This window comes from Pseudopipra pipra, chromosome 14, assembly GCF_036250125.1.
Source record: "Pseudopipra pipra isolate bDixPip1 chromosome 14, bDixPip1.hap1, whole genome shotgun sequence".
Taxonomy (NCBI): Eukaryota; Metazoa; Chordata; class Aves; order Passeriformes; family Pipridae; genus Pseudopipra; species Pseudopipra pipra.
In genome coordinates this window covers 14636135-14656060 of record NC_087562.1, presented here as the reverse complement: position 1 = coordinate 14656060, position 19926 = coordinate 14636135, and the positions used below count along the sequence as shown (strand labels likewise).

At 44.9% G+C, this 19926-nt stretch overlaps 1 protein-coding gene across 2 annotated transcripts; it reads right to left on the bottom strand.

Moving 5' to 3' along the window:
* Positions 1 to 703: 703 nt before the first annotated feature.
* On the bottom strand, positions 704 to 3915 carry POP4 (POP4 homolog, ribonuclease P/MRP subunit). 2 transcript variants are annotated; one of them, XM_064671208.1, is made up of 7 exons: positions 3855 to 3897; positions 3355 to 3407; positions 3045 to 3268; positions 2318 to 2395; positions 2044 to 2105; positions 1609 to 1710; positions 704 to 1139 (listed from the first exon to the last, which is right to left on the bottom strand). In XM_064671208.1, exons 1-7 carry the CDS (start codon positions 3859 to 3861, stop codon positions 1003 to 1005), a joined length of 663 nt encoding a protein of 220 aa, XP_064527278.1. In that variant the 5' UTR covers positions 3862 to 3897; the 3' UTR covers positions 704 to 1002. The 2 variants fall into 2 exon arrangements, with proteins under 2 accessions (XP_064527278.1, XP_064527279.1); XM_064671209.1 differs by lacking the exon at positions 3355 to 3407 and having other exon boundaries at positions 3855 to 3915.
* Between the last annotated feature and the right edge of the window lie 16011 nt (positions 3916 to 19926).

Below are 19926 nucleotides of genomic sequence, written 5' to 3'. Positions count from 1 at the left end.
TCTTGAAATTGAAAGCTTCTGAAAACTACATTTAAAACATAAACATCAGAGGAGCATTTTTATAACAGAAAAATGTTGAGTGATCTAAACATAGGGGTCGCTTCCACCTCCCAAACAAGTCAAATCTGCCCAGCTGATGAGAGATTGTAATCTGGGCAACTAAAAGAGGCAGTATACAGTAAAAAATATAAGAAGGGCTGAGGATACATGAAGCACAATAGCTCAGTGGGCAGAGGTTAAATATTCATAAGGCAGTTCTGTGGGTAATTTAAGGACAAGATTGAAAGGGGGTCACTTCCATCTTTGAATTTCCACCTTCAAGTGCTTCCCTCGTGCTGTGCTGTGTTCCCTGCACTCTGGCAGGACATGTATTTACTGACATAGACATATCTGACTTTACCTTCAAGTAGCAGGGTATTCATAAGCAAGGGGAAAGCAAACAGCTTTTAGAGCTGCATAGCATGCTTACTATGTTTATATCACATATACCTGTTATCTTTAACAATATTATCCACAGGGAAGGAGATATTCACAGTAAAACCTGTCAGCTGAAACAACTTATTTGCTTGTGCTTGCAGAAGGCAAAGATGTTGATGTTGGCCCAGGAGCAATGATTATAAAGAGCAGTTGTCATCACCTGCAGTCTCACTGCAAGCAGTAACAGGCAGCTAAAGCCCAATTTATAAAGAAGGCAACAATAACATTTATCAGAGTTACAAGGTATAATTTTTATTGTGCAAATTTACAATTATAAATCGAAACAGAAGTCAGGTAACCAACACTAATATAAGTTTAATTAAAGCCAGAATATTATATACAAGTAACAAAACAAATACACCAACTCCAACAGTCGGAGAGTCTTGCTTAAAGACAATAGATACTGCTCATTCTTTAAGAATGAGAAGGAAATGCTTTAACAACATTTCACATGGCTGTTCCATTTTCCATCTCTTGAAATGGCAGGAAAACAGCAAATATTTCTATTAATACTTTTCCATGAAATCATAGGTCAATGGTTCCTTTCAGCTTGAATTTTTTTGCAGATCGCTCACTTGCTCTCAGCAGGAACTTGCTTCCATAGATGTAGGAAATGAATCCATCAATCTCCAAGCTAAATACGTTGTTGAGTTTGGGAACAACTGAAAATGTAAAAGGAAACAAACTGACCAAAGTGGGCGAATGTGAATCCCTGTTATAAAAATATACTGATGTACCAGGGGATGTTATTCACCCATAGACTTGAGGTTTGCCACATTTCAAGGTTTTTATACTTCAGCAAGAGAAGAAAAATAACCCAAATTTAACTGGAATTACCAAAATTAGTCCTCTTTCAGGAGCATGCAGTTAAGTGTTGCAAAGAACATCTAATGTGAACCAGATGAATGAGTCATGGGCATAATCATGCTGGGTTCACTGAAAATGCCTTTTTTTAAAAAATGATATGCCTTTTTGGTAAGGTATTGGGCTGTTGGGTGGTCAGTAAAGACACTGTCTTCTCCAATTCTATGCATATAAACCAATGTACTCGGAGATGCAAGATGAATAGTGTGTTTAAGAAACTTTTGATAATTAAAGTTGTAAAAGCACCGAAAAAAATGTCTTATATACCTTTTAATTTGTCCTCTTTAGTGATAATTTTGAAGACATGTTTAAACTCCTGTAGAATGATTCCTGTTATCCCAACATAAGAGGGGCACTTTGATTTTGTGACTGAAAGAACAGAAATATGTATTAGAAAATTTCAGATGCAGTTTATTTGCTCTTCTCCTGTCGCCTCATGATCTTAAAAATTAGTTTGCAGTATTATGACATAATGCACTTACAGTCATCACTAGTAAAACATGCAGTTTTACTTTGCAACTAACAACATGATTTTCAAGAGCAGCTGAAGATCATTAGCATTTTAAGGAGAGAAATAATCCATCAATGTATGATCTTAACTATGTGATTTTAGAGTTCATGATACTGAAAGGAATTTAAAAGTAAGCACCTGAACTACAGGAGCTTACCTTCAGATGATATAAAAGCAAACAAACAGAATACCTGTAACAATAGCTCCATGGAGATCAGCTTTTAGCAGTTTGCTCTGAATCATATAGGGCTGCCTTGAAGAAGAGAGGGGGATCAGACAGAAGGGAAAAAAAATCATAAAGTCAGGTTAACAGAATGAGACCATGACTATTGTAATCATGCTCAAAGCTTCCAGAAACAGTACATATCCTTATCAATTAACCACAGTGTTTCAAGCAGTAACTCAGTAAACCTGGAAGTATCTATTAAATGAAAACCACGTAAATCTTTAAGTGACTCAACTTACGCGTCTGGTTTGAGTCCGTGGCACAGGTCTCTGATGTACTGTTTCCAGAGTTCATGGAGTGGTAGGAAGATGGCATACCTGCAGTAAAAAAGACATAAAATAATACACAAAACGTAAGTTATAAGAAAAGTATTGTTTGTTTATAGAAGGAGTCAACAGATTGTATTTCCAAAAGAGCTAAGACTGACATTTATAAGATATATACAATCTGTTCTCCATTTACCCTGCAAGGTGACCTGCTCCAAACAGCTGGTTTACTTCATAAAACAAGCATGCTCCTCTATACCAACCCAAAGCACTGATATGTTTTAGAGGATCAGACCACCTAAGACTGAAGAGATTTCTACTGTTTTATCTCCCCACTAACTCCCTGTTACCAACAGCAGGGGCTTCATTCAATATGCACTGAGGGACCTTATGCAGAATTTTGACTCTCTGGTCACAGGCAGTCCAACTTTAAAAAGTGAAATCAGAGGTGATTGTATTTGGGTTTGGTTTCATGTTCTACTTAGGTATACAAAAGGAAACAGAACTAGTAATGAACAGAAATGAACTTTCCAGCCATACAGACAAGAGAACTGTTTTCTCACGGTGAAATCCCACAAGCAGCATTTCAAACTGACTTTACACACTGAAGGGTTCATATCCACGTGCACATGCTGCTGCTTCTCCATACTTTTGATATACTTCCACTTTTACTACGGAAAGAAGACATTCGAGGTCTTACCTTTGCTGCTCGGGTTCAATTTCAAACAGGCGCAGCTCCCGCCTCTGCTTGGCAGTAAAACCTTTTGCCTTCTTCCTCTTTTGCTTGGTCTTTTTTTTGGGATAATGCTCAAGAACCACAGCTTTCCGAGTTAACATATCCTGGATGGCTTCATCCTTCATCTGGGGCATGCTACGCTTCAGGAGGGCATGTACAAACACCTTGGCCTCTTCTGAGCCCTGAGGCTAGAGATATGTTAAAGGAGACTTTAAAACAGCACATTTCAATTAAGTTAGAACTCCCGGCGTGGTGCTCCCGGGCCCCTCGGTACCTGTATCCGCAGGTCCCCGGAGTCCTCGGGCGGCAGCCGGCGGTACAGCTGCTCTGCAGGGCAAGGCCGAGCGGGGTCAGCGGGGCGGGCTCCGCTCGCCCTCCACCACCCACCGTCCCTCACCCTCCACCGCTCACTGCCCATCCCTCACACCCTCCACCGCTCACCCCTGATCCCTCTTCACTCCCTCATCCTCCATCGCTCGCCCTCCATCACCCCGCGTCCCCCACTCCTCCACCCTTCTCCCTCCATTGCTCACCCTCAACCCCTCTCCCCCCATCCCTCATAACCTCCATCTCTCTCCTCCCATCGCCCCCCGTTCCTCGACCCCTGTCTCTCTCCCTCCACCGCTCGCACTCCATCCATAGCTCTGCATCACACCGCGTCCTTCTCACTCTTCCACCCCTCACCCTCCATCACTCACCGCCCCGCTACCCTCGTCCCTCTCCCTTCATCCCTCACTTTTCACCGCTCTCCCTCCCTCTCCCGCCGTCCCTCACCCTCCATGGCGGCCGCGGCGCTGCCGGCGCGGGGCGATGACGTCAGGTGCGGCGGCGCCTGCGCACAGCGCCGCTGTCCGTGCCGACCGCCAGGCGGCGCCACCGCCCGTGAGACCCGCCGGAGTTCGGGACAGTGATGGGTCTGGGAATGGGAATAAACCTGGAATACACCGGGAACGCACCGGGAACACACACAGAACGGCGCTTAGTGTGGGATGAAGGACCTCCCGGCAGAGCCCGCAGGGACGCGCGGAGGTGCGGAGGCAAGGAGGAGCACAGCCCTCGCCCTCCAGCCCTGCCTGCGCGACAAAGCCATCAGGGACAGAGGGGACGGGAAAAAAACACACCCAAAAGTTTTCCAGTAAACGGGAGCCAGAAAAAGCGTGTATGTGTGTGTGTGTGTGTGTGTGTGTGTGTGTGTGTGTGTGTGTAGGAGACCAAATAGAAAAACAAACACACCCGAACAGGAGCTCTGGTGCTGGTTCATGTGTGAGATGATGAGACACGACTGCGAAGGGGGGCACGGGGAGACCCCCGGGCGCTGTGAGAGATGTCTCAGACACCCACCGTGTAAAGGTCCTGAAAGGAAACCTTGGAGAACTTCCTGGAAGGGGGTTCCCACTCTAGGACAGCAAGATAAAAGAGGGCACGGTGTGCTATCAGGTGGGATTTCAGGACAGCGCTCCCGACACACCGAACACATTTACAAATGTGCTGGAGTCAGCCACTGCCCAAGCTCCCTGGGCCATGGGCAGGCACAGGCCCTCTCTGTTCACTGCCAAAGTTCCTCCCATCCCACTTCTCTTGGTTGGAGAGAGGTTTCTCCCTAGTTCCAGCCTGTCCTTCAAGGCCTCTCCAGCCACAGCCCTTGCTGCTGCTGCAGGCAGTGTCTGGCTCTGTTCTCAGTAGTGTGTCAAGTCCGTGCCTGGAATCACATATCCAGCAATGTGAGATCTTTGTTTAAAGTTTGTCCTCATGTCTCTAAAAAATCAAGGTCACAAAATCAGGAAGATGCCACTCTCTATGAGGTTTACCTCCTCTTTCCTCCTGGGATAGGACAACCAGAGAAGCCAATTCCTTTTCCTCACCAGCAGAGGCAGTCCCAACTCATGTGTTTCTCTGCTCAGACATGACTGTTCTCCAAATACAGATGAGGTTTATATTCTTGTCACGTGGGGATATTGGCTTAGCACTTAATTAAGCTCCACTTGGTAAAGGATGCGTAGGAAGGGAGTTACTGAGGCAGCCTATAGGAGACATGGTGATTTTGTTGAGTGCTGCTGTGGGGCACAAAGGTACTAAAATGATTGCTGTCAGGGAATGAAATAGTAGATCTGTGTGTGTGTGTAAAGGAGAAAGGGCTGCTCTCTGCAGAGTACTAAGCGTGAGCACTGGCTGGTTTGTATCACAGACCTCCTGGCAGTGCATTACCACAGCAAGTGGATCTCTGGGTTTCACAAAGCATGGACTCCTTGAGTTGTCATTGCTACGAAGAGAAGATCAATTTTCATGAATGGAGTACCAGGATAAGCGCTATGGCTCTTTAGGGCCGTATGAGTGCTCCTTCGCTGGATTTATGCTGCAATTCCTAGGGCACTTCAGGGATTAATAGTCAAATCAGTGTTGGCGGTGCTGGTGTTGTAAATCCAATGATCCAGGCTAAACTGGTGCCTGGGGAAACCAGTCTCTTCCAACAGCTCTACATCTTCATTTCCTAATCTATCTTCAGGTATAATATCTGAGGCAGTGAGATCACGGTGTGTGTGTGTCCCAGCAAGAAGGCTCCGTGTCAGGAGTTGAGATTCCCATCAACTAAACATGAAAAAGAACAGGGGAAGAAACTGAGAAACCAGAGAACAGGCAAAGACAGTTTGTAGATAATAAAGAGAAGGCTCAGAGAAACGAGGAAAGATGGGTAAAATGTGAACAAAAAATGAAGTGGAAATATGTCAACAAAATAGCTGTAATGCCTGTTTTGGAATGTACAGCACTCCCTGCTCTGCCTGTCTTACTATCTTAGAGTTTTGAAGCTTTTTACTTCAAGGAAATCACCATGGAATAGATTTGTTCTGATAATTCCCTAATATATATTATTAATACAAATTTATAGGTGCCACCATTGATGTTTCTTATCCTATAAAATATATATGTATGGCTTTCTTTATTTTTCTCTAAAAATTATAATAAAAACCCCCACCGATGCAAACCTCCCCCATAGACACACTCTACCTGTGTGCCCTAGGGGAGGATATTGCTGTACCTGTCAGGGCTGTTGCTCTACAGTGATGGGCAAAAACCCACGTGCAGACCAGGCTGAGGAACAGTGTTCTTTCCCAGTGTCCTGGGAAAGCTGGGTGGCTGTGGAGCAATTACAGAATGAGCTTTATAGTGACAGAAAGCTACAACTTGAGATGCAGAGTGACCAGAGGCAGTAGTTAAAGATATTTGTGCAACACAAGAATAGCAGATCTGTGATTTTTTTAAGGAAGAGTAATTTTGAACCGAAGCAAGAGATGAACGTGAAGTTATCTGGTGTGTGTAAAAAGTCACTGGGCTTATAATCACTGTTACACTTTTGCTGATTGTCAGTGATACAAGAAATAAATACTGTAATTCTCTAGAAGACTGTCTCAGCAAGCATTTGAGCTCTCAAGATCAATATAGTTTATTCCTCTTGGCCAAATTGTATTAGCAGCTGAACTTGTTCCTTAGGGACATCTGTACTCGTGAAAATAATTTCCATTTAAAGCCCTCTGATCTGATTTTCTCTGCCCAGATATCAAGCTGCTAATACAATTCCCACCCCCCTCCCATGGCTGCACTGAAGCAGCACTGTGGGGTCAGCCTGTGGCAGCCCTGCCACTGTCCCAGCACCTCCTGCCTGTACCTGCCCTTGGCCTCCTCCTGCCTACACCTCCTTTGGGCCCGGAGGGAGCGTGGAGCTGCTCAGTGCCAGAAGTTTAAGGGCACCTTGGCACACCTGCTTCCTCTCAGCCCTGGCTGGGCAGCCAGGCCAGTGCTACCTGGCCATCAGTGGTACCTTTCCAGGGAATCAGTGCTCAGTGTTCCCTGGAAAAACCTGTCTAGGAAAGGGTGTGTCTGGGGATGGTGGTGGGTGGGCAGGGTGAGAGTTGTTGTCCAGCCCAGTGGGTACGTGGAGTGTTGAATTTTCATCTCATGTCATGTCAGTGAGGTTTGCTAGAGGAAGGTTTGTAAGCTTTGTTGTGTGGAAGCCCAAACTCTTGCATTATGGGCTGGGTTGACTGATTTTAGATGGCACCGTCTTTTGAAGTAACCTGTATCCCTCAAATGTTCCTTTTCCATATATTTTTCCATAAGTTTTTCTGATTTATCAGCTCATCCTTAACTGGGCTTAGGATGAGATGTATGTCCCTGGCGTCATCGTGTTCCCTCCCCCCCCCCCCCCCCCGGGCTGATAAACTGTCCTTCCCAGCTGAAGGTTCATTATTTCCTTGCAGTCCCGGCTCCTTCTCATCTCGAATCGCAGCTGCTGCTTCACGGCAGAGACAAAAGACTGGCTTGTCTGTGCCTGACAGAAACAAGAAACCCCCTGGAAACATAATCCAAATAGATCTTAGTGGCACAGAAATCAGAAGCAAATAATAATCCCTAAATGTTTTCGGAAAATCCCAGTGATTTAAAAGCCATGTTTTAAAAAGCAAAGCGCGAGACAAGGCAGGTTTTTGGCAGGCTGGTGCCCTGTCCCTGCGGCTGCTCGCACTAGAGGGCAGCCCGAGACTGTCTGTTAGAATTCAGCTCACTGCTTCGAGTGAAAAAAAAAAAAATAAAAGTTTACAAGTTGTTTCCTCTTTTGGAAGAAACGTGCCTGTTTGCAGCTCGGTTTAGCGCACAGGACTCCAGTTCCCTCATACACCAACCTCTTCTGAATCACAGTAACATTATCAACAGAAAGAGGATTTTGAAGGAATTCAATTTCACCACGAGTTAAGGAGGCCACTTTTTAAACACCACTATATTCTTATGTCATAATAAGAAGCTATATCCGTCTTAAAATATTTAAAATATGGGTGACCCTAGAATATCTGGAGATAAGTACTACAAACTAGAACTACTCAGCCTTGCCTTGCAGAGCAGCGCTAAAATAGCAGCACTTGCTCCCCAAAACACCAGCTAGCAGTCAGAAAGCTGAGGCTTTGGCAACTGATATTTGGTTTTCCTGCATGCTGGGATCATGTATGATCCAAACACACATCAGCATGACAGGCACCACTGCTGCTCCTGAACAGCTTGTATTTACTAATTAATACCAGCATTAGGCATTCACGTATTATTCCATGACAGTCTGTCTCCCAGTCATTCCTTTTGCTATGCTTTGAGTCTCATTTATATCTTGTTGAATATTTTATTTTAAAACGTAATTAACATTGGCTCATATGTGATAGGGATGTATGATGCAAAAATGAGTATTTGAAATAATAAATTATAAAGTAATAATAGTCACTGGAGCTGTAGCAGATTGAATAGTTTAATGTATTTCATTTGGTTTTGGTTAAACTGCATAAAATTAACATAATTCATTAAAATTTGAAAATTATACAAATAAAAAGGCTTTAGAGTCAAAAATCAATTATGGTGGATTTTAATAAAAACTGTTTGGGCTTTTTTCTAGAGACCTTTTTTCTTAACCCATTGTAAGTCAAGTCCGTATCAGCCAAGCTGCTTCCTCTGGTCACCTCAAACCCCTGAGTGCTGCCACAGCACCCACGAGCTCAAGGACCCCACACCATGAGCTCCAAGACATAACCAGGAATGTTACACGTGCTGGGTGTAACTCAGCCTCAAGGCCCTCGGATTGTGGTGACAGGAAGGAAGGGGCACATTTTGCACAAGGCAAGGTACATTAAAATAATTCATGTTTCACTGAACATCTTTAGCTGTGTTTCCCAGCAGGTGCTTAAGCACAAACTGCTTGGATCAGAGTCCAGGGGGAGGCCACTCCCCAGGCTCAGGGGGCTCTGGCTGGGGCCACCCCATCCACGAAGGAGCAGGAGGCTGCAGCCACACAGGGCAGTGTCCCCAGCACAGCCTGCACAGCTCAGAGCCAGCAGGTGCTTGTGCCAAAAGTCCACTGTGCCTGGAGTTAGGAACTGGCACGAAATCCCAAGAAAGTTGAAAAGGTTCATTAATGAAACAGATACAAATTTCTCATTTTTCCTCTGTAATGAGGTGCCTTTCTCCAAGGCATCACTACCAGCAAGGTCCTGTTCCTGCCAGACTCTTAGGAAGCAGCACACTGAGGCTGTCAGGACCGAGCCATTCCTTTTAACAAGGCACATCAGCTTGAGCATCTGCAAAGGGATGCAGTGCTGAGCCCACACACAGGAAGGGCTCATCTGCTGAGGGACCATGTAGCCTCAGGCCCCACTGGGACCTGAGTGTGTCTGTCACAATACATCAGCTCACGAGAGCCCTGCCCAGGGGATCTGTGTGTCTCAGGAAGTGTGACCCAGAGAAAAACAAGTGGAAACTATTTGTCTGTTGAAACTTGGCTGAATGAGCCCTGTTGCCACAGTCAGCACCTGAACTAGCAGGGTCCTGGAGCTGCTGCCAGAGGCAATCCAAGAGAAGAGCTGTGATATCCAGCTGTACCTGGGTGGTGTGTAATCACCCAGAGTACTGATAACCCCTAGTGCTGCCTGTGACTATGCTGGTAATGAATGTAGACAGCATTATTTTTATGATGTTCCATGTATCTATGTTAACTTTTAGTCAACCAACTATAGAGGCATCAGTGACTATATAAAGTGTGACTCAAACCATCCAGAGGAATTCAGGTAGATCCTTGTCACTGGACTGCAGTGGAGGGCACTGAGCCATGCTCAGGAATCTCTCGGCTCTTTCACTTGAAGTTTTCATCCATGGGAGTGTGAAAAGCAGGCACAGCATTTGAGGGCTTGGGCTCCCACTGCAGGCAGGGTATTTATGAGTGGTGGTCCGCTGCTTGCACGGAGCTGGAGGTGAGGCTTTCAGCTCCCTATCTGTAATATGATTTCTTCTAAACTGCTGGAGTGTGGTGGGGCAGTGAGAGGGTTAATGCTGCTGCAGTGCTTCGATAATTGAAAAAGAAAAAAGCCCATCCAAAGCCAACCAAAAAAAAAAAAACCCACCCTGTTTGAGGTCAGTGCTCTGGTAAGTGCCTTTTAAAGAAACAATAACCTGGTGCAATAGAAAATATTCTGTTTCTCTCTTCAGTAGGAATCTGATAAACCATGGAGAGAGGCAGGTGTCCAAGGAGATAAAAGTAATAAATGTGGCTGCAGTTCAGGAGTGAGTTAGCCTGTCAGACTGGTAATTAAATGAAAGCCCTCTCAGGAAATGCTGGAAACTAACAGATATACATGGAGATGCCAATTAATTTGCCTCAGCAATATATGTTAATTTTAACATGGGATTAATTTATAAGTTTTGCAGTGGGACAAAATGGCAAGGGTGGGAGGAGGAGAGGTTTCATCCTGCCAGTGATTATTTCAGGTGGTAGAGATTATTAAGGACCTTGTATATAATATATACTTGTTAAAAACAGAACAGGGTGTGAAAATGGGAGAGAGAAAATGTCTCATTTAATCAGATCCTCTAAATAGAATTAACTAATCACAGGCTTACACCTGACCCAAGGCACACTTGCAGACAGCTGCCAGGGGCTCCTTGGCTTTGCCACAGCTCAGTAAGTACAGAGCCCTAGTTAGCAGGGAGCTCGAGTTGCTCTGTGTTGCTGTGGTTTAAAGGATTTCCGAGAGTTATGTGAGTGTGAAATGAGGAGTGCTGCAGTGGTGGATCCCACCTGCAGGAAGAACAGAGGTTATTTGGGACTACAGTAAGCTCAAGGATGCTTTGGCAGGTGCAGAGAGAAGCTGCAGGAAAGAACTAACTTGTATGAAAGAGCAGGCTCGTAATCACCAACAGAGCTGTGCGTGCTCTGTGGGCTCAGGGCAGTGAGCCAGTCTCTGCTCACGACCCCTCAGCTTTAGCCACGTGGCACACACCACCCACAGAGCTGCCCAGCACCTCCTGGTTTGTGGTTGTCCTGTTCTGGAAGAAAACCAACCCTGAGGCCAGACAGACATCAAAGCGGGGATGTTCACCTGAGGCAGAAGGCAGGGAAGAGGGGACTGTGACCCCGCTGTGCACTCAGGCAGTGGGTCCCTCTCTGAGGTCATTTTTAACTCTTGTATCACTTCAATCCTATTTGTCCCAGCCATGGAGCTCTCATGGAACACCCCTGCAGCTCTCATGGGCACAGCTGCCCGTGTTGGAGGACAGACACACTGTCACCAGTGCGTGCTCTGCCCCGTGGTGAACCCCAGGGTGCTGCTGCCTGTGGTGGTGTGTGCCAGGGCACAGACCCTCTGCTGCCAGCAGTGCCAGGTCATGAAATGAGGCCCTGATTTACATGTCCAACTGTGGCATTAAAGGCTTGACTACAGGTATTTCAGCACTGAAACACACACTGCAGCACAGCAGGCTTCTTTCTAAAAAATGCCCTCTGATCTGTAAAATTATCAGCATTGAGGCAGCAGAAGCAAAGCAGATTTTCCTTTATTTTCTTCTCCCTTAGAGGAAGAATACTCACTTGCCCTTCAGTATGATTACAGCCCATTTACCAACATTTCCTTTATGAATTTCAGACCTACATTTTGGAACAGTCACAAGCAAGGAATGTTTCTTTTCAGAGCTTGGAGCATTCAGCACAAGGGTAAAGTTTATTTAACAAAAAGAATAGTTCCAGCTGAATACCTATTGTGAAATTAAAGGTCCATTTAAAGCAAAATAGAAATGATTGTGGGTCAGGGTCAGGGAAGGAAGATAATGACATCTGCTGCAAAGTGCATCCAACAACTGTCTTCAAATTTTAAAGTTTTGTCTAGGATGTTTTTTTCTTTTCTTTGTGTAACTATGCAAAATAATAGAACTAAAAATAAATATACTAGATGCTAAAAGTGAAGTCAAGGCTTGCTCAGGGGTTGCAAGTGGAGGCATTATAAGTGGTTCTCAAACGCTGACTGATGTCAGAGCTATGGGCTCTGTCCTTCCTGGGTGGAGGTCTGTGCCTTTCCTGCCCGTACATGTGTACCCAAGGGATGTCCTCCCTGCTTGGCTGGCCAGGGCAGGACCCTGTAAGGGTGAGATCCCCACGAGGGCTGGCCCTGGCTGCACACTCCTTGCTTTGCAGCCATTGCCCTGATCCCAGAGAAGTCACCTCAATCCCTTTTGTTCCAGACTGCAGCTGTCCAAATCCACACTTTTCAGGAGAAAGAGGGTTGTTACCTGCTTTTCATTACAGTATTTTTAGTAGAGTTTGCTCTTTCCACTCTTGCCAGACAGTCTGGCTACTGTGTCTCCCCCCAGGCACTGCTGTAGTGTCCTTCTGCCCCTCCTTCAAGGGCTCTCTGTTGGTGTTTCCATAACACTGGGAGGTGAGCTAGGAATGAATGCAGGGATATTCTCTAAGCCCTACCAGCATCAGCTCTGTGTGTTTGTCTGTAAGAGCTGTGGGAGACATGGAGGAGTCAGGAGAGCCTGTATTACCATGGGAGGGGCTCCTGTATTGTGGAGATCATCTAAATTAAACCCTCCCTCTCGCCTGAGGAGTCCCCTGAGGTACTCTGAGATTGCCAAAGGGACTTCCAGAGACTGTAAGAGACTTCGGGGCATGCCTTAGTGCACCTCTGTCCTGGCAGTACTGAATCCAACTGAGCCCTTCCATAACCCTGGCATTTAAACAGACACTGTATTTATAGTTGTCCTCTTCTAATGAGTTAAAAAAACAACAAAAAAAGATAGAAATAATAATTTCCCACATTGTCTTGCATGTAAAAATACCAAGCTCCACAGCTGAGACGTTTTTGGTGCCCGCACAGACATGTGGGGTCAGTTCTGGGGATAGAAAACAGGGATGTTCAAGTTGCCAGTGTAGATACATTCCCTGCAGATTGCAGCTCAGATTCTGCTCTGGCTGGGTAGCACCAAGAATTTTCCCTACTTTGAACAGAGGTGATAACTGAGCAAAGCAGCTGGAGCCCTTGTTCTCCCTGAGCATTGGAGGAGGTGTTTCCAGAGCCCAGCACACCTTCAGGAGCAGCACAGCACGTGCTGCAGCTCCACTCCCTGGTCCTGCTGCTGCTGGGAGCTGGGATCTTAAAACCAGCTGAGCCTCCCAGATGGCAGCGTGATTTACTAAACCACTGAGATATTGGGTCAGCCTTGTAAATCATATTAATTATTTCACTAAACAGGTTGTGGAAATAGATCAATAGAAAATATGGCATTTAGGCTCACAATGCTGTGCATTCATTATGGGAAAGGAATTATATTAACTGATTTAGAAGCTAATAATAACTGAAAATAACAATTTAATGGAAGCTGTCCAATCCTGCACTTTGAAAGCAGGATACAGCTATAAGCAGTCTACCCATTTTAATCTCAGTCAAGTATACAAGAGCAATCTTTTGACTCTCAGAGAAATGTCAGTCAAGTACAAGTACTTGCAGACTTTCAGCATCTCCTAAATTACATCATAATAAAATCAAACTAAAGAAACTGTCAACGACCATTTTTACATACTGGCAGGGTCATATGAACAAGGCACATGAAAAATAAGAAAATATATTGCAATATAACAAAGTAGAGGTGCTGCACAGCAGGGGCTATTTTCCACTTGCAATTGTTATTTCTGTGAGACCACAGTTTGTGCTGCTGAGCTTGAAGGACGCTTCTGTCTCTAAAATGTTGGGGTTTTGTCTCAAACATCTGAACACTAAATATATGCTATATTTATGTGAATATATGCTATATATCTCAAATATATATATAGAGAGACAGGGAGGAAAACAAATCAGAAGAACCTAATCTCTCCCATGCAGCAAAAGCCACATCTCACCGTTCACTAGCTGGGGTCAGCATTGCTCTGTTTCAGTTATTTTACTGTAGCTAAACTAAATTTGGTATGCTGTGTCCTGGTTTTCTTAATGCATGCATGACAGTCACCTGTGCTGTTAAAATATTTCCTCCTGAAATAAGCTGTGCATTGTGACTATTTAAGGCCTTATTGGCCAAGGAGTAACAGTGCTGAACCCAGGAGGCAGGACCGTGGGCAGAAGTGGAGCTGCCATCAGATAGTGCACCGATGTCGCAGCTGGTTTGAACGCCTGCAGCCCACTGATAGGCAGTTGTCACACCAGCTATCTTCACTCTGCTTTGCAGGCAGAGTGAAGCTTTTCTTTAAGCCCTCAGGCTTGATAGCATTGGAATTATGCACTTCATCGCCCCCCAATTAGTTAGGGATGCATGACGAAAACCATTATCAGTGCATTTATTTGGGAAAACACCTTATTCTGCTTCTTGATTCAGCACATGAAGGAAAAACACTCACCCCTCCGTTTTTCTCCACTGAGGAAAGCTCGTTTTGGAGCAGAGTGAAACTTAGAGCTGTGGCTAATCGTGCTGCTCTTGCTTATTCACCTGTCCATCAGCTCCATCCATCTGTTTTGGGAATGTTAAGTGTTGCTAAAATAAAAATAAATGGCTTCAGCATGACCGCAGAACTTGCTGAGCCCATTCCCTGAGCAGGCCATGAGCACATCTGTCTCCTACTCCTGAGACCCCACAGATTTAATGTCCCCAGGTAAATGGCCCCGGTGTCTCCCCTCCTCCCTTGCCATTTGCAGTCACATTCCCAGCTGTAAACAACAAACTGGATGGATGATTTCCCCAAGCCCAGTAAATGCCAGCAGCAACAGAGATCAGCACTGAATGAAGGGAAACGTGCTGGGTGAACACATGGCATTTTCGTGGCCCTGAACAAGAGCAGTGCTTTCTCTGGTGCTGCTCTGCTCAAAAACCTGCAGTGGCAATGTTTGAATTACCCGGGGTAATGAGCCTAAACTGGGTTGACTTTTCCATGCTCATTTACAAACAGGTTGACAAACACTTTTTGAACCCAGCAAAGCTCCAAGCATTTGCTTTTGAGGTGGTTTGCTTTAGTGAAATGCTTTAGTCTCGCAGGAGTAGCATAAAACCTCTCTGGTCATAAAATAATTAACTCGGGTTAATAAAGGCAGTTTACATTCTTAAAAAATATTGCAAAAAGTTCAGCTACTCACATTTGACACCATGGCAAGCTGGATTTAGTTCCCTTTACTCACTCTTGATATTAAATCATGTTACAGTTCTGATTTTGACAGGTGCCTGGTGTGGTGGCTGACTGTTCTTTGCTGGGGTTGGAGCCCCCAGCCCTGGCAGCAGAAGGGTGAGCCCACCTTCTATCTCTCCCTGTGTGCTGGAAAACTGCAAGGTGGCCACATCAACAGACCCTCGCAGGATCAATACACTCATAGGTACTCAGTTTTGGTCTTCATGTCTTGTCAAACCCTGCTTTCTTCTCTAGAGACTGAAATGCCAGGGTTATTAATTATTAAAAGATGTCACTATGTAAGGAGTCTGGCTGCAGACTTCAGTGGGACGTGGATAGCTCGGGTGCAAAGTCATTATCTGTGACTTAACCATAAATGGAGGTTCATTTTAACCAGCATTGCAATTAGCACCTGGCTGTGCATTTAACTAACTTGAGACTTTAATACCACTGCACTATAAAAGTTGAAACTATATCCAGGCACTTTGTAAATGGATTACACTATTATTATTATTTGTAGCACTGAATGATTGTACTTTTATTGTCTTGCACTGAATTAACATAAATGAATAACAAACATGAGCGTATTTGGTAAAGACCATAAAGTAACTGATGTTTCCTTTATCAAACTGTAAATTTTCATTGTCTCATTTGATTTTGTTACCTTTACCTTCTCTTGTGCACTTTCTCAAGTGCTGCATTCCCCTCAGGGTATCACTGACAGACATAGCTGGGTCTAGATCATCATTCAGTACAGTTACTCCTTGGCTTGACTTGGATTTAGATGTGCACACTGTGTTTTTGTCCAAAGATTTATCAGCATTCCCAAGCAAGCACAGCTCCCGAGCTCATGTACTGCTTGGCTTAGTCACAGTGAGACAGACTGAGTAGGTACTGCCCACCTGCCAGAGCTCAGAGCAGTGCAAGTTCAGTATAGCAATGTGGGGGGTTTCAACAACATCCTAATTCCTGTCAGAGACACAGGACTGGTTTACCTGGGGAAAGCAGGCTTTTAAATCCTGAGGCACTTGAGAGTCCCTTCAGGAACTGATGGGTGGCCTTTCCTTGTGCTCCCACTGTCCTCGCTTGCTCAGAGCTGGGGGAATGGTGGTGGCTGTCCTGCCAGACCAGGGCGTGCCAGGCTGGCACACTGGGACACAGGGCAAGAGGTTTCCTGAGCTGCACTGGCCACTGGGGCCAGGCAATACAGCCCCTGCCATCCTGCTTTCAGTGCTTTTGAGGAGATTCCAGAAAGCAGAGAAAAATTAAGTCCTCACCATCATGTTGGTGATGCTCTGTAGGCTCCAGAGAACTGATTCTCTGAGTGCAGGTCTCAGAGCACAGACTGTCCCCCAGCCCAGGGCTGCCTGATGCCATCAGAGGGCACGTGTCCCAGGGGGTAATTTTAGTTCTCAGGTCCTTTGCTGACATCTGGCCAAGCTCCTCATCTCTCGGGCACAGCAACCCACCACGTTGCTCTTGTGAGGGAAGGATGAGGTGAGCCAAGGCGGGGTGTCAGTCCTGGCACCGACCTTCCTCAGACCTGGCCTAAGAGCACAGACATGACACAATTGCAAAGCTGCAAAGACAGTTGATTAATGACATACTGGCAGATATCAGTCACTTGGATCAACTCTGACAACCCTGGAAGCACTGAAATGCAACTGCCTGGAACAGTAAGTAACTAAATTACAGCATATACATTAATAAAAGACTCTGCCATGGGAATTGAGAGCTAAATTTCTTGTCTAACATAGAATGTGAATACAGAAGGACTCTGTTAAAAAAAAAAAAAAAAGAAGAAATTAAAAGCTATTATAAAAACACAACACTTGGAAATCAGAAATAACCTACTAATTTTTGTCAAACAGTTGACTTTGACCATCAGCCTTAATATTAACACCTGCCTACATACTATGTTGATCACCCTAAACCTCAAAATGAGTCACAATACTTACTGGATTGTCAGAGCAACTAACAAGCCTGAAGAATATTAATAATGAAGAATTCTCATTCTAATTTGTTAAAAAAAAATCAGTTACTTCAGATTTCAAAGGAAAATAACAAAGAAATTAAAAAATAAGAGCCCATTTTTGTGGTCATCTGTTTTTTTCATCCTGCATAACACTTTCAAAGTCTTAACCTGCTGCTTTCTATTTCAAGGGTAATACTAACACAGAGATGAATGAAAGTTTTTGACAGGTCTGATCATGCAACAGAAAAAAAGTTGCTTAACACCCTCTTTCCCACCTTCCTTAGAATAAATTCCAAAAATTTCCTATTGGAAAAGTATTATCCTCAATTGAACTGTAAACATTTTTGAGTTATTTATCAAGATCTTGGTAATTTAGTTGGTATTACACTACAGATGATTTTCCATGTGAGATTTAAGATACATTTCAACAATAACAGGAAAGGAAATCTATAGGCGACAAATAGGGAAATCCATTAAATAACTCTACATCAAAGTCCTCTCTGATTCCACTCTTAATGTAACTGTGTTTTGCTTGAAATGTCCATAATTGCTATAATTAGAAGGCAGGCACTCACCAGAGGAGAAATAGGAGATTTAAATCCATTCATTGGCATTAGCACAGATCCTTTAAAAAAGCCACCTTGCTCAGTGCTAAATTTTGGATTGTCATTGATGCAGATCTGAAGCACACATTTTCCCTGACTGGCTTAATTTACAACAATATCCATCTTTACTCAGCAGAGATTGCTGGGTTTTAAAAACATGGTCTAAAGCCAGCAAAAAACCCCCCTGGCCACCTCTCCTCTTTCCCACCCCTTGTCAAACCACACAGCTGATGCTGCTCTGGGGCACGACTGGGGCCCTCAAGGACGCCCTCCTGCCTTGCTGGGATTCTTCCAGCCTTCATCTCATTCACTTTGTTTTAAGGCCAGTTAATTTTCTTATGGAATAATTGTAACCACTCCTGTGTGCACAGACCCCAAACCCCGTGTGCCCACAGCCCTGGGTGCTGCCTCAGGGCATCTGTTCAGTGAGTGAAGCCCACGGATGCCCTACATCCCCCCATCACACCTCAGTGACCTGCAGCACTGCATGGCTGCTGAGAGACAGAAACACCACAAAAGCCCCAAAACAGCGAAGAATAAAAATCCCATATCTTCTTCCTGCTGTAAACCAATGTTTTATCATTTAAACACCTGCTTTTTTTCATTATCAGCAATAATTAGCGTACGCTGGTATTTTAGCACTCTCCCGTGGTGTGCAGCACTGGTTTTCCCTGCTCTGGTGGCACAGAGCCCCCAGGGTGACACAGGTGGTGTCCCCATGGGCCCTGAGCTCACTGGGGTGCAGGGTCTGAGCTCCCTGGCAGGGCTGGCAGAGCCCTCCCCGTGTTCAGCAACGCCAGCCAGCACACGCACTTGCGGCACATTAATATTCGCACGACAACCCCCCTCCAATCAGTCTTTGCTAAAAGCATTAATTAAGACTTTAACATTTCTGATCCCATCAATTTTCTGTTCTCTTCTTATTAAATAGATGTACTGGGGGAATTTGAATAATAACTGTCCAAAGTTTGGGGATAATGAATAAATGAACTTTGCCAGCCTCTGGCTAAGCATGAAATTTGCTGTGGAGTAACAAATGCAACGGAGGCAGCTCATACATTAACCAACCTAGTTTTGACACACCAGTTTGGGAGCACATTATTTACTTACTTACTAATTCTAAGTGAGACTAGGCTCCAAAATGTTTTATGCAGGAAATGACAAATGACATATTCAGATAGCCTTTTGCACTCTCCATCACAGTGTGAAGCTGCTCACTCACTCATCTTCCCTTCGGTGGGTCTGGCCCTCTTGCCATGCACAGCGAGGCTTTCAGCACTGCAGGCTGCATTTTCCTTGGGACTTCTGCCGGAAAAGGAACACACCAGGAACTAGCTAATTTTGGTTTTTACTTGGTAGGTCATGGCACATTAAAGGTCACCTGTGTGCTGTGAAACTACTTTTGCTCCGTGTATTTTAACATGTGCATGGCTCTAGCCCCAGCTCTGTTACACTGCTTTAAATCCATTCATTTTTGTAGGAATCCATTAACTCGCAGTGAATTTATGGCAGTATAACTGTGAGCGAGCTGTGGCTGATGGCGCAGACTGGAAATATTACAAGGAAAAGTGCAAAGTTCTATTGATTTTCTCTCAGGAAAAATGTGTGTTTCCTTATGATTATATTACAGATGACTCAGCTCTGGCCCTTACCAGCCATCACTCATGTTTCCCAGCTCAGCTGTTTGCTGGCTGTGTGAGGAGCCGATGCCTGTCCTGTCCCCATGGCAGGGACCCGGGGCTGCTTTCCTTGGGCACACACCCACCCCACCACCCGTGCTGGAGGACTCTCTGCTTGGCCTTGCATGGCACTGCAGGAGACACACCGCCTCTCCACGGCTCTGCAGTCCAAGCACTTACTCCTAATCGATTCTGACAGCAGACACCGTGAGGAATGCTGAGATTTATGAAATAGCAAGATTTGCCACTAGCCTCTGTCCATTAAGGGTACAGCAAAACCTCTCTTTACCCTTTGTAAATACAATCAGCAGAAGTGAGGCAGTTGCCCTTTTCAGAAGAAAGAGCACTCTCAAAGGACAGATGTTTTAGCAAAAGTTCTTAACACACTCACAAGCAATAAGGCTTCAAATTCTTTACCATTTTTCTTCAAAATGCTGCTCATTCCTTTAAGTGCTTTTTAAAGACTAAATACTGTACCGAAAGCTGCAGTCTCCCCTGTAGACAGTTATTTTCCCTGCACTACAGGACTATAAGGCCAGTTTTAGACTATGTATTTTGCAAAAAAAAAAAAGCTGGTTTGAATGTGGAAACCACGGCCCCAAAACAGGGCTGCAGGGGCCAAGCTCCCTGACTCACTCGGCAC